This window comes from Centruroides sculpturatus, unplaced genomic scaffold (genome assembly GCF_000671375.1).
Source record: "Centruroides sculpturatus isolate CEXI.00-Female unplaced genomic scaffold, Cexi_2.0 scaffold1241, whole genome shotgun sequence".
Lineage (NCBI taxonomy): Eukaryota > Metazoa > Arthropoda > Arachnida > Scorpiones > Buthidae > Centruroides > Centruroides sculpturatus.
The window spans coordinates 46,306-61,483 of NW_019385862.1; the positions used below are offsets into that span (position 1 = coordinate 46,306).

The 15,178-nt window shown below is 29.4% G+C and overlaps 1 protein-coding gene across 1 annotated transcript in view; it reads left to right on the forward strand.

Moving 5' to 3' along the window:
• The first annotated feature begins 6,914 nt into the window (after nt 1-6,914).
• The window catches only part of LOC111642592 (probable cysteine--tRNA ligase, mitochondrial), a 15,546-nt gene continuing 7,282 nt past the window's right edge, over nt 6,915-15,178 (forward strand). The window contains exons 1-3 of the mRNA XM_023388952.1: nt 6,915-7,158; nt 8,781-8,931; nt 13,374-13,573. Of these exons, the coding sequence (XP_023244720.1) occupies nt 7,021-7,158; nt 8,781-8,931; nt 13,374-13,573 (489 nt within the window). The 5' untranslated portion in view covers nt 6,915-7,020. The remainder of the gene's footprint in view (nt 7,159-8,780; nt 8,932-13,373; nt 13,574-15,178) is intronic.

The following is a 15,178-nucleotide window of genomic DNA, read 5'->3' on the forward strand; positions in this document are numbered from 1 at the left end:
GGCTGAAAGTGGTTGAAAGTGGCTTTCTATTTCGAATGTTTTGTTCGAATTTTTTCGAATTTAATTCGAATATTGGTTCGATTTTAGAACGATTGTAAACGTTCCATAAACGTTGAAAATAGTTCGTTTGACTAAACGTAAAAATTCTCTAATTAGTCTGGAAACGGGGGACCTAATTCTTGCATTCTGTGAAAACGGGTAAGATTGGCTATAATGTAATTATCTTAATCTTCACTATTGTTACTTTTTAAAAACCCAGCGAAGTGGGTCCTTGCAGCTAGATTCTAGATTACTTAGAAAAACAGTCTTTTATATATATAAAAAACTATATTACATACAAATGTACGAACAAATAAAAACCCAGCAAAGCGGGTCCTTGCAGCTAGTATGCTAATAAAAGTTAATATATGAAAGTAAAGATATTATTTTTACTACATTTGTAATTATAGTACAGAAAAAACTCATAGAATATAATCATTGTCTTTATAACTTTGATAGTACCGTCGCTGTAAAAACTTCGCTAGCCAGACCTCCACCGCAGTCCAGATGCAAACACAAATAGGTCACATGATTAAATGTTTTTATGCCACTGGAGTCTTGGCCTTAGATGAAAGTGATAAACAAAATTTGGTGTTCACAGCTAGCAGGGGGTGACTAGAAAAATTCATGAAATGTAGATAAGGTAATACCATAATAACTTTATGCTTATGGTAGTAGTAATACAGTAAAATGCTTTTCTGTTAAAAAGGAAAAGTTCTTGTTGATTACCTGCAATTTTCATTATTTCAGGAGTAGAATGGGTGGGGATGGTGAGGGAATAAAGAATGAACCATATTTTCCCTTTTTTTATATAGTGATATTAGCTGTTACTCGTGGCTTTGCCCACGTGGATTTTGCAAGCAAACCCCATTTATATTCAGTATTTCAACAATCATAGTAATTGTTATATAACACCTACCTCTGAGAATGATGAGAATTGCAAAGAATCAAACAAACTATTTTCAATTTGATCAATTTTCTGGAATGTTTACAATCGTCCTATAATCGAACCAATATGCAATAACAAATTCAAATTTAAAACGGTTCGAACATTTTTAAAATCAAAATAGATAAAAATATTTATAACAATATCTGACATGTTATTAATTTAATACACCTAAGTACTCGATGAAGACTAAATCCTCTCTCTCTCCCGCCCGCGGGGGAATTTCGAAAAATCCCTTCTTAGTGTGCATTGCCATGGCATACCCTACTAAAACACAGATAAAAACAAAAAATCGCATCTAAAATAGTACAATAGAAGTCGTTCTTCCGGTTAAGCCTTAATGCGCTCCTTCTCCCCTCGTGGAGGAATTTCGAAAAATCCCTTCTTAGTGTGCGTTTCCATGACATACCTTAACTGTCTACTAAATTTCACCTCTTCAGGTTAAGCGGTTTGCTCTGGGCGATGATGAATGAGTGAGTCATTCAGTCAGTCAGTCAGGACAAGCAATTTTATATATTTAGATAGAATGTGATTCACTAGTTTGGATGTTAAATTCTGTGAGAATGAATCCAATAGATGCCTGGTTTCTTATATATGCCAGGGACTAAGTATATTCTGTCCAGAAGATCACTGGGTGTAAATTTGAGAATTTACAGTAAATTAATTTTACTCAATGTACTTTCAAATATAATTTTATCTTCAGGCAACAACAATAAATTATTTGTTCATTTTCCTATATGATACTTGCAAATACAGTCAACTCGCTTTAAAAGAACACTGATAAAGCAAATTCTCAGGTTAATGCAGATTTTGCTATTGCTCTGGTAAAACATCATTATAACAATATTAATTTTCATTGTGTTAAAGCAAACAAAAATTTTACCAGAATTTGTTAAGCTGAACTGTAAATTACTTTCACAACCCCAAGAAATGACCCTATTTCCAATAATGGTTGCTTTTTACACTTGGCAGGAAGACCGAACTAACAGTCTATAAGATGCTTATAAGATCTGTGACACTATATCAGGGCTTATTAAACTTTTTTAATTCACGACCCCATTTATGGTTGTGATTTTTTTCACGACCTAAAAAATATAAAATAAAGATATATACAAATTTACAAAAACAATAATGGTGTACTACCTCAGTTCACTCTTGTGTTACAATGGAACAGGGACAACTGAATACACTGAAAAGCGACAACACTACACTAGTTCACACTACAATCAGTGTTGCTGAATTGTTGTCTCTCTGCACCAGAAGTGACACAAAGCACAACTCACGAAACCTATGACACAAAGCGTTCCATTTTCAAACTCTCACAAGTTATTTTCAATAATTTGCATTAAGATCTCGCGACCCCAAGATTTTGCTAAGCGACCCTGTAGGGGTCGCGACCCATAGTTTAAGAAGCCCTGCTCTATATGGATGTGAGACATGGACAGTGACGAAACAGGATGAACTACAACTGTAGAGATTCAAAAACAAAATACAGTGGGTGATTAGTTAATGAACAAATCAGATAGCGAACACTTTCGTGAAAGATTTTTATGTTCGGACACCTCACAGAACAAACACAAGAAGAAGCGACAAAATAATTCTGTCTTCCCTTGTCTCAGGCAACAATTTGAAATTTTCGGAGCACAGGAGACGTTAACATCGACACTTAACCTGGTATATACTGATCAGATAGTATTCTTCTGAACTTTGAAACTTTCCCTTGTAATTCCAATCTTTTATTTTTCTGATAGAAACAGTTCTTTTCTAGTATTCGCCAGACTGTCGGGCAGGCACTCATTAAATTTTGCATCTGTTTTATTTTCTAAAGGTGAGAATATAATAGTAAAGGTAGAGAGTGGGCAGAAGGTGTCTGATATTGCTGGGTAGTATGGCTTGAACAGGTCTATAGTATAATCAAGAAGACTCAAGCAGCTAAAGGAGTAACAAAAATCACATCTGAGAAATAAAGAGCATTGAAGAGCTCATAATGGAACCTGAAATGGATCTGATGACTGAAGAACACCAAGAAACTGCGAGATATGTTTTCTTCTGAAAAAGAGTATTAGTGCCAACATCTGCTATTAAAGATCTTTTGAAGAAGTGGGAGGATGTCAGAATGATGGTCTTAGAATGGCATCCAAACCAGGTTGAGGTTAATAGGCTTGGGGATCTCTACAATTACAATGCTATTAATTACTTCTGAGAAATCCTAAAGAGAGAAAAGCAATCAATGTTAGACAGATTCTTTAACCCCCACAAACAGAAAAAACATGACTAATAAAAATGCAAGACTGTGTATATATGTATTTTTATTATTACATATAAATAAACATAGTAAGAAAGTATATATTTTTTATTTTTTGGGATCTCCAGAACAAATTAACCAAATTCCCATAAAAACCTGTGGTAAATCGATAATCGGTTAACGAGCAATTCAGATGGAGAACAAAGTCTTGGAACGGATTATGTTCATTTACTGATCACCCACTATATTAAGGAGAATCTAAGGCCTTGTTAAAGATCANTCTGTATTTTATTTATTAATGCATTTTTAATAATATATGGTTAATAAGGATCTATTTTAAGCTTACAAACAAATAAATTTTAGTTTTTAATATAGTACAGAAAAAAGTAATCTAAATTTATGAATTCATGTACATACAGTATATACTTGTAAATGTACATGTTTACAATTTGGTGATGTTTACAGTACATCGCAGACTCTTTATTTGTGAATGTAGTTTGCTCTAAGACATTATAAAAGATGATGATTTTGTAAGATTAAATAACAAATACAGTTATTAAAGTTATCTTGCAATAGTAGAAAATAAACTAATTTATATTAAATTTACCAATATCAAGTGGCACTGACAATGATGCCAAATGGTAGATATTGGAGCTACTGTGGAAAACACCAATATTGAGCACTTAAAAATAGCTAAATAAGACGACAACACAGAAACACAGAAGTTTTCATGTTTCGTTCTCTAGGATTTATGATGATTTTATTAACATTTACAGTAAATGTACATATTTTAATCTGATTTTATGTGCTTTAATGCTTTTCTAGTGATATTACGACTTCAGTATTTGTGGCGGACGGATGTAAAGTCGAATAAAATGACAATATTAGAAAGTACTCAGCAAACCATAAAACATAACATACAAATAACACCTTATCCTTGCTGAGAAAATATTTATTTCATAAACATGAACGTTTTCAGCCTGATTCATGGGCCATCATCAGGTTGTGAATGAAATTAGAACTAAAGCATTCCAAAATAGAATATAAATTCAAAAAAATAAATAACCAACGGAATAACATAAAATAAAGTAAATTAAAACAAAACAAAAATGAATCATGTGAAAAATATAAAATAAGAATATAAGATTGTTTACTAACAATATCTCTAATAAAATTAAATTACTAATTTAATTAGTTGGAGTTCTTAGTAAATTTTTTAATCATAAACTTCCATGGAGAGGAAAGACTTTCTGCATCCCTCGCATTCAAACATCCTTCATGTAGTTTACTCTTATAAATTTGGATCTTTTCTGCTGTCGCTGCCAAAGATGGGGAATATACAGGTTTGATGATGGCTGCATCATTCTATTTGACTACAGAGTCTTGCATCTGTGCCATTTGTGACAGAATTGTTGCATTGGACTCTTTTTCTTATATTTATGTTCTTTGAGTCTAATTCCTAAACTTCTCATGGTTACTCCAATATAATCTTTTTTAATATCCAATTGCTTATTTTCATATGGAATTCTATAAACTCCCGGTTTTTCTTCTGACTTTATGCTATCTTTATCATTTCTGAGGATTTTATATAAATTTGGGGCTCTTTTTATAAGAATTCTGGAGCCTTTCTCGTCTGTAACTTTCTTCATAACATTATTCATATTTTCATTATAGGTAAACTTCACGACTCCAGTCGGGACACTTTTGCATGACCTTTTTTTTGTTGTTTGCTTCATATTTATTTACCATTCCTAAGATTGTGCTTTTTCAGTAACCTAGGGTCTGGGTCATGTTCATTATTCTATTTATTTCTTTAATCCTGTCCTGGATTCTGTCACAATACAAAAATGCCCTTCTTATCAGCGCACAAAAGGCCGCAATTTTATATTTGAACGGATCCTTGGAATGGGGTAGTATATATAATGGGCTGTGAGATGGTTTAATAAAAACGCTAGTGGATAAATGGCCTTTTTATCCAAATTTATAAGAGTAAACCACATGAAGGATGTTTGAATGCGAGGGATGCAGAAAGTCTTCCCTCTGCATGGAAGTTTATGATTAAAAAATTTACTAAGAACTCCAACTAATTAAATTAGTAATTTAATTTTATTAGAGATATTGTTAGTAAACAATCTTATATTCTTATTTTATATTTTTCACATGATTCATTTTTGTTTTGTTTTAATTTACTTTATTTTATGTTATTCCGTTGGTTATTTATTTTTTTGAATTTATATTCTATTTTGGAATGCTTTAGTTCTAATTTCATTCACAACCTGATGATGGCCCATGAATCAGGCTGAAAACGTTCATGTTTATGAAATAAATATTTTCTCAGCAAGGATAAGGTGTTATTTGTATGTTATGTTTTATGGTTTGCTGAGTACTTTCTAATATTGTCATTTTATTCGACTTTACATCCGTCCGCCACAAATACTGAAGTCGTAATATCACTAGAAAAGCATTAAAGCACATAAAATCAGATTAAAATATGTACATTTACTGTAAATGTTAATAAAATCATCATAAATCCTAGAGAACGAAACATGAAAACTTCTGTGTTTCTGTGTTGTCGTCTTATTTAGCTATTTTTAAGTGCTCAATATTGGTGTTTTCCACAGTAGCTCCAATATCTACCATTTGGCATCATTGTCAGTGCCACTTGATATTGGTAAATTTAATATAAATTAGTTTATTTTCTACTATTGCAAGATAACTTTAATAACTGTATTTGTTATTTAATCTTACAAAATCATCATCTTTTATAATGTCTTAGAGCAAACTACATTCACAAATAAAGAGTCTGCGATGTACTGTAAACATCACCAAATTGTAAACATGTACATTTACAAGTATATACTGTATGTACATGAATTCATAAATTTAGATTACTTTTTTCTGTACTATATTAAAAACTAAAATTTATTTGTTTGTAAGCCTAAAATAGATTCTTATTAAACATATATTATTAAAAATGCATTTATAAATAAAATACAGAACTGGGAAAGGTTATTTCTGGTTTAGCCTATTGACAAGTAGATTCGACTTAAGTGTCTCTCCTGGAACCAACTACCAACGTAAGGCGAGGTATACCTGTACTCATATTTTTCTTGCAGTTTGGTTTTCATTGTTTCTTTCTTTATAATGCAATATGAACAGTTCTGTTTTCAACTTTTTATCAAATTTATTAGATTAATTTCTTTAATATTGCTAATTTATATACACATTTTTTGTTATGTAAAATTTACATCAGAAATTCATGTTTTGTCAGTAATATCTGTATCTTTTATATTTTATATTTATCAGATTTTGTTATTTTCTTATCTCTAAACAGCTTTTACTTGGAATTCAATTTTTTTTGCTTATTCAAAGAACATTTTAAAAAGATTATTACTAACTCCCTCTTCAGTTCTTATTACTTAGTTCAGAATTAAACATACTATAAAATATAACTTTGTTGAAAGCATTTTGTTTGAATTTCAAATATTCAATCTTTTTAACATTTGGAAATTCAGAAATAGATGATTTTTTAAAATCAAATTTAATTGTAATCAAAATCATAAAAGTTTTTATTGAGTTTTTTTATAAGTTGTGAAATGAAAACTAGCCTAAAATAATTATTAATTATTAGTAGTATTAATCACAATAATAATAATAATATAAAGTAAAAATAAAATTAGAAATTTTAATATTTTAATTTTATAGTTTAGCAAATACCAGAAATTCTGTGGAAAAGAGTTTCCGTAACAATTTCAATTGTCCTGAAACTCTAATTTGCCTAAATGAATTAATGAGTGAAGTTAATAAACAGCTTAAAGTAAATAAATCAAATATGTACAAATCCAGAAGTCCTGGTGTTATTTCAGCTTGTTCATCTTTTGTAGCAAGAATACTTAATATTTTAGGCATTGAATATCCCAGCAAAAAGGTAAAATATTATTTTTTAAAATAAATACTATATTTTTCATAGTATCATAATTTCCTATGTATAAACTGCAGTGGTAGATAACCTACAAATACTGCTAGAATGCATAGCTTGAACCTACTTTCAAATTGACTTTAAAACACATAATCCACAGGTTATACACAGAGAATTGTGGTAAATAATTTTATATAATTAAAATTAAGCATGATTAAAGTGTCATGCAGTGGTACCTCATATTTTGAATGTTCCAGAGTTCAAATGCTAAATTTGAAACAAATTCAGTCTGGAGTTTGAACAGAGCTTCTATGATTGAACTACATGCACAGTGAAAAAATATGCTTGCTGCATAAATGCCATCTGTTGTGCACCCAAGTTGTCTCTAGCTCTCACTGTGAAAGCATCTCTTGCATTGCATTTGTGTGTTTTCAGTGCTTTTTTTCACTTTAGTTTTTGATGTGTTTAGTTATATATACAACCCCTACTTATTAATCATGGCATATAAGATGAGTCTGAAAGCAACAAAGCCTAAGAGGAATGTTGTTGTATCAATGATTGAGATAAAAAAGGAACTTATCATGAAGCATGAAAGCAGCACATGTAGTAGATCTGACAGCCATGTTTAAGATGCCAAAATCAATAGTGTTCAATCAATAAATGGAATTTTCATTTTATTATAGAATATTTACATATTTTATTTATTGTTTTTATGTTTTAATTTATTATTTAGGGCATTTAATTGTGTTACTTTTATCTTAAATTATGTGTGTTTCTTGGGCTGCAATTTGAAAAAATTGTAGACTATAAATTCCCACTGCTGTCTGTCTAACTGTTTGTATGTCCTTCCGTAATCTCGAGAACAGAGTTAGATAGATGAAAGCTGAGACCAGATATAGAAACCTTAGGGGAAGGAGACCTTGTAACTATATGCAAACATCTAATGTAAACCAGAAGTCACATTATTTCAATTCAGAAACTTTCAGTGAAAGGTGTTAGATTACCAAAATTACGCAATTGTTAAAAGAAAATATGATGTACAGGGGAAAGAAATACACTATTAATTTGAAGGTAGAGAGCATATATTTTAAATTAAATAAATTAAAAATATGATTAAAAATTGCAGCCAGCATTGTGATGATGTCACAATAAATATTTGTTTGTTATTTTTAAGTTTATCAAAATGGGTATTGTTTACAGTCTGGGAATGGATTTTTGTTTCTAAAAATTGATCCAGACTTTGAACAATTTAGAGTTTGAATGGTTTGCTGGAATGAATTAAATTTTGAATATGAGTCATCACTGTATTGTTTTTTTTATTAATTACTCAATAAACTTACACTTCAACCAACGTAGAGTAATATATCTGATGTGTTAATCATTAATTACTCAATTTCTGATTGATGATAATACTTACTCTTATATTTAATGATAAATACTCATTATCAGAATATTGAATATTTGTCATAAAATATAAATTAAGACTTAAAATATTTCATATGTTAATTAATTTTTTTTAAGTTTCACAAAATTTATCATCATTAAAATAATGTTACATTTTTAAAATTATATAAGTGAAAAACTTTAATTTATTTTTAATTACAAATTAATGGAATTTGTGTATCTAATAGGCACTAATAACTTCATCAGATGAAACAACAGCAATGCTTTCTCATGTTGTAGATGCACTAGTTAAATTCAGAAGCAATGTTCGTCTTTATGCTCTTACTACTGGTGAAAGTGCACAGCCTCAGTATAAAGCATATACTCAGGAAATAAACAGTAAGTTTCTTCATTATTATTTTTGAGGAAAATACATTTAGAGAATGAACTACTTTATTTTAAAACAATATAAAAGTCAATGAAAATGAAGTTTAGTACAGATCAGATTTTTTTAGCTGTAAATTTCATTTCAAAAAAATTATTAAATCTAGCCTTTTTTTAGTTTGGAATATTTTAAATGTTTTTTAATTTTCTTTTATATGTTAAACACATGGTTTTGTTCATTTTCATTTATTTATATTTTCTATTTTTGATTACTAAATAATCAGTCTAATAATTAAGTTATGAAGACAGATACAACTAATTCTGTTTAAAAATTAAATTTTTGATTTAAAGTTTAAATTGATTACTTATTAATTTAAGTAATGTTTCTGCAATTAGATATTTGTAATTTAAATGTAAGTGTGTTTAACAAACAATATAAAGTTTCTGCTTAATAAATGTTACAGAAATTTCAGATTTAGATTTCACTTACATGATTATTTGTTGAAAGACTATAGTTTTATTGATGATGAATGATAAGTTTAAATAAAAAATTCTATTTTAAGTAAATAATAATCTTATATTTAAAAAGTGTATATTTATAAATTGCATCTGCTATGACTGCAAGATGTTTGTCACTATCAAATATTTCCCATTTCATAGAACATTAAAAAAATAAGAGTGATTTCTACTAGTTACCATTACTCTTATCAGTTAAAAGAAATTAAAATCATTAATAAATTAATCAAAAATAGCAAATGTATTTTCTATATTACACTAAAATTAGAACATTAGTTTCCCACAGATTGTTCCATTATTGATTGTAAGATGTCAGCTATTCCAAAGATAAAATTAGATTTATTTCTTTTTTTTTTATTTTGAAAAATACTGTTTTTTATGGTTAGTTTAAAAACTAATTACATTTAAACTAATTAAATAAGGAGTTAATTGAATGTATTTGATAAAATTTTAACAAATTTATAGCAATTGTCATCATGGTGAATATTAGTAGAATAATCATGGGTTTGAGAATGGGACATGGAATTTTTTAAATATGGTGGTCACTGCTTATTGTGATCACATTGCTTCAAAACAGTTTTGATAATAATTATTTTGTAGCTGCCATCTTCTATGGCAACCAATGTACAGGGACATGTGTTGACTACAGCGCAAGTGATCAATCAGTTGATTGAAACCCACATAACAGTCTTGAAAAATTTTTGATTGATTGCTACAGTAGCAATTAATCCTATTAAATTACTTTCAGTTTTAATCACAAATGAAAAAATGCATGAATACTTGCTTATACTGTATATACAACAGTAGATCACAATAGTGCAATAGTAGTTGGTACAGATGTTACCATTAACTTATGTTATGTAGTGACACCTTTGAGTTCAATGAAAAAAATGCGTGATGTTTTCATACCTATTTGGATGACTGCTGTCCTTTACTACCTGAGAACATTTCGATTTACATTTTCTCAACAGCAAAAGCGACGCTTTTCCGTGACCCTTTGACCCTTCCAGCCTGTTCTCTACCATTTTAATATCGGAACTGATGGCCCAAGGAGGCAGTTATTGCTGATCCGTCAATAGACAAGTCATCATCCATTCCTCCCCAATGCGACAAATTGTCACCTGGCCCTATAACAAAAGTTGTTGCTAATTCCTTGACTGATACCATTAACTATGTGCCTCCAAAACAGATATACAATCGACTCTGACCCGGATCATTATCCAGAACTCTTCTAACATGCCAACCTCCTCATTTATTCAACCTTCCTAAGGGACATACCAATAAGAAAACTTCTCCTGCATCAGATCTACAAATGGATCCTTCAAACTATAGATATTTATTTCCACATGAGTCTCTCTCTTGCGAAAGGCGACAGTATGTATACCTAATTTAGTTTGTTATATTATAACCCATTAATGAAAATGTTTACTATGTATTCTATTTCACAAATAAATGGTTATTAGTTGTTAACCTGGCCTCCAAGTAATTCACTTCCAGCATGCCATCTCTCTGACCTCCACATGACTCACCACCTCCCAAATCCAATCACCTTTGCATGTGACCGCTCATGTGACCTCACAACAACAGCCCTACTTGATGTGTGGTGTCTTCTGTCCTGATGTGGACATCACCAAAGCGATGGTGACCCTTCGGTCAAGTGGTACGGAAGCCTAGGGGGATGCTTCATGCATTGTTACACACCATTTTTGTCTAACAGTAGATCACAGCTAGTTATAATATAATGAAAGTTGATCAGATCAAAATAACAAAAACACTCTTGTCTTACAGTATCAATTGAATAATACATTAAGCTATAAATATAAAGCTACATAAAACTAAAGGAAATAAATTTATGGTATTATTTAATCAATACAAATAGATACAGTATTACAATGATAGCTCCAATGTTTTTTTATTTAGTTTTCAATGTTCTAAAAATATCTTATTTAGGAGTAACAATCATAGAACAGCAGTTCTCAACTAATGATATACTAACTGTCATAGAACACTTTTTATAAATCTATAATCAGTACAATATTTAAAAAATTAGCAAAGATAATACTGCCAGAAAAGTAATAACTAATATTTTTGAAAAATTATCTTTAACTAATGATAATTTATGTTATAAATATCATAAATGCCCTAGTTTAACCTGGTAACAATAAGTAGTAGACTGATCACAATAACTGGCAAGAATTTGCAGTGGTGCCTGATATTCCAAATTTAATTCATTCCAAGAGACCACTCAAACCCTGAATAAATTTTTTCTATTCTATCTAAACAATACCCATTTCAATAAACTTAAAAACAGCAAATACACATAAATTAAGGTAAAAGTAGCACAATTAAATGCCCCAATAATAAAACATGAAAACAATAAATGAAATACATAAATACTGTATAATAAAATGAAAATTGCATTTACTGGTTGCACACCATTGACTTTGGCACCTTAAACATGGCCACCAGATTTGCCACATATACCACAAATAAGTTCCTTTTTCATCTCAATTGTTGATATTACATCCTTTCACTTATTATGTTGCTTCCACACACTTCTCAGATGCCATGGCTAATAAGTAAAGGTTATATTGGGTTAAACAGAAAGTTTTTGTATTCTTAACAGCTGTCATTACTTAACTCATACTGTTAAGTATAACAGTTATGAAATTTAACACATTATTATAAATGTGAGATAGTATTCATTGTTTAGAAGCTTATTTTAAACTTTTTACTTCTCATTGTGTTTGAATTAATTAAGTTGAAATGTCTTCAGATAAAAGCATATCAGGTATATTATGCTTTAAGAGTTTCAAAAAGGACATAATACCAGACAAATGATAAAAAAAAAATTCCTAATGTATATGGGGATGATGTTTTTAAACTTCAAATATGTCAAATGTGGTGTAAAAGTTCTGTCCAGGAAATTTTGAACCAAAGGATATAAAACATACAGGGTGCCCAAAAACTGTTGACAAAGAAATTTCAGAGAAAAATTGTTAAAAATCAATGAATAGCACAAAATTATATATAACCAAACACCAAAAATAAAGCAAAAAAAGCACTGAAAACATAAGAATGTAAAAAATAACAGGAGTGAGAGATGACTGGGTGCACAACAGATTGTATTTATGCATTGAGCACATTTTTTCAATGCAAATACAGTTTGAACTTTGAAATGAATTTATGTCAAATTTAAGTGTTTGAACTCTAAGCATTCAAAGTTAGAGTTGTTCAAGATACCACTCTATACAGGAAACAACTGGTTTGGGAAAATGGGTTTTGATTATATTAAGTGGCTGATAACATTAACCAGTGATCACAATAAGCAGTTACTACTTTAAAACAAAATCTTGTTCATCAATATGCAATTTACAAAAGTTAAGCAAATTACACAGACTATATTTTTGTACTAGAATTGGATTAAATGACCCAATCCTTTTCAGCTCTGCTTTTGACTAAAAGATCATCCTTTCCATGAATTTGGGTTTATTTTCTGTTGAAATTTTTAGGAAATATCATTTATATCTAGCCATTCAATAAGGTTTCTTATGCTATTACTAGATATGTTTATACAGAATATATCAACATGCCATTATCTAACCATAACAAAAGTTTACCTCATTACACATCTACATTACACATCCCCAGCAATGCTGAATGTTTATACTAGTTTAGGATATTTTGAATTTGGTCTTGTTTAGTCAGACAAATTGATTTCAGATATGAAACTTTTCTGAATTTTTTTATACTGATTCTATAATACAAGAGAGTATATTTTTATAAATTTTTTAACATTTAAAAAAAATTTTTTTTTAATTTTAAATTTTTAAATTTAACATTTTTTAAAATTTTAGAGCAGTATTAAAAATTCAATGTTCAAATAACTGATTGTCTTGTAATATGCAGATAAAATAAGCTTAAAAATATTTATTTTATAGGTAAAGAAATAACAGATACTGAACAACCACTGCCAGTGCCACCATCAGAACCACCAGATGACAAAGGCGATACAGTATGGACAATAAAAAAATTAACTCCATCAGAACAAATACAACTTCAGCGTATGGAAAGAGAACCTCTTATGAAAGCTTGTGATGATGTTAGAAATGAACTTTTTATAGCAGGTGTAAAATTGAAAGTAAGTTGATTAATTTTAAATATTAAATGGTAGATGTTTCTTTAAAACCTGAAATTTTTAAAGAAAAAATTAAATGAGAAACCAATCTGAAATAATGTAAATTCTAATAAGAATTCTGTTATTGAACTTAAATTTTGAAATAAACTATTCTCTCAAAATATTAGAGAATTTGCCATTCCAGAAACCATTTAGTGCATTCATTGTTTATGCAAATAATTACTGCCGTATAGATATTAAAGATTGTTTTCAAAGCAACATGATAACCATATACCCACCATTGTCTGATTTCTGCTCAGAATCTTTATCATGCCATGTGTACAAATTTTAATTTGCAGAATACTAGCATGCCATATTATTATTGGCTACTTTTCAAAGGGTGCTGGAAAACCATACACCATAGACATTTACAGTAATAGTATAGTTTTTTAAATGCTCATAGATAAAGCGTTATTATGTGATAGTATTTTTAAAATTTATTGTGTCTTTTTCAATTGATAGCTTATAAAGTTTTATTTTTAATAATTGAATTAATTAATTAAAATTATTATAAAAAATATTGCATAATTGGAAAAAATACTGACATTGTAACATAAGTATCCATGTGGTGTCTAATAGACTTACAATATAAAAAAAAATTATATATTTTATTAAAATGATTTAGAATGATATTAACAGAAAATATTGGAAACATTTATCATTATTAGAAGACATTAGTGGGAAAAATTGGCTGTGTTGCATAAGTTGAGATGATATAATAATAAATTACAGGTCTATCAGATATCATGTGGCAAAGTTAATAATGTGAATATATTTGTCAATAAAGTTCATTCTTAATTGTAAGAGAGAAAAAGTTGTGCTTGTTTACAAATTTTCTCAGAATAAATACAATTTAATTGAATACCATTGACTTACTTTATTAAAAATAAAGTACCTAATCTATAAAATAAAATAATCTAATCTATATAACCTAATCTATATCAAATTCTCTATTTTCAAATATTGTGTATAGTTCAGTAATTAGAGAGACTATACTTAAAATGAAATTGGGTGAATCATTTCTTATATCTAGGAATAATTTTTGTGATTGTTAGTTCTATGTAATTTCATTTTGTGTGAAACTTAATTTTAATTTCATTGCAGAATAGTCTGTATTAATACAAACTTTGTAAATGTTTGTTTTGTAACATAAAAAGTAAAACTTATGCAAATGAAACCATTTGGTAACCTAAATAAAACAGAATTTTTCAGCATAACATTAACTACGAGGGCTGTTCGAAAAGTTCGCGGCCTTGCCTATATGCGGCGCTGCGATCAATTTAATTTTTGGCGGGAATAATTCAGTCATCCTTGCTAAAGATACGATACCAATTTCCGCTTGATTTGTCATAAAGTTTTGCCACGACAGCTTAGCAGATAGTCAATGTGCACATGCTTTGTCAAAAATGGAGAAGATGGAGAATCGTGCGGTCATAAAATACCTGACGAAAAAAGGGTTGATCGCATCTCAAATCAAAGCTGACATGGATGAAGTTTTGGGAGAGTCTGCTCCTTCGTACACCACTGTGAAAAAATGGACAGCCCTTTTTAAATCTGGCAGAGAGAGTG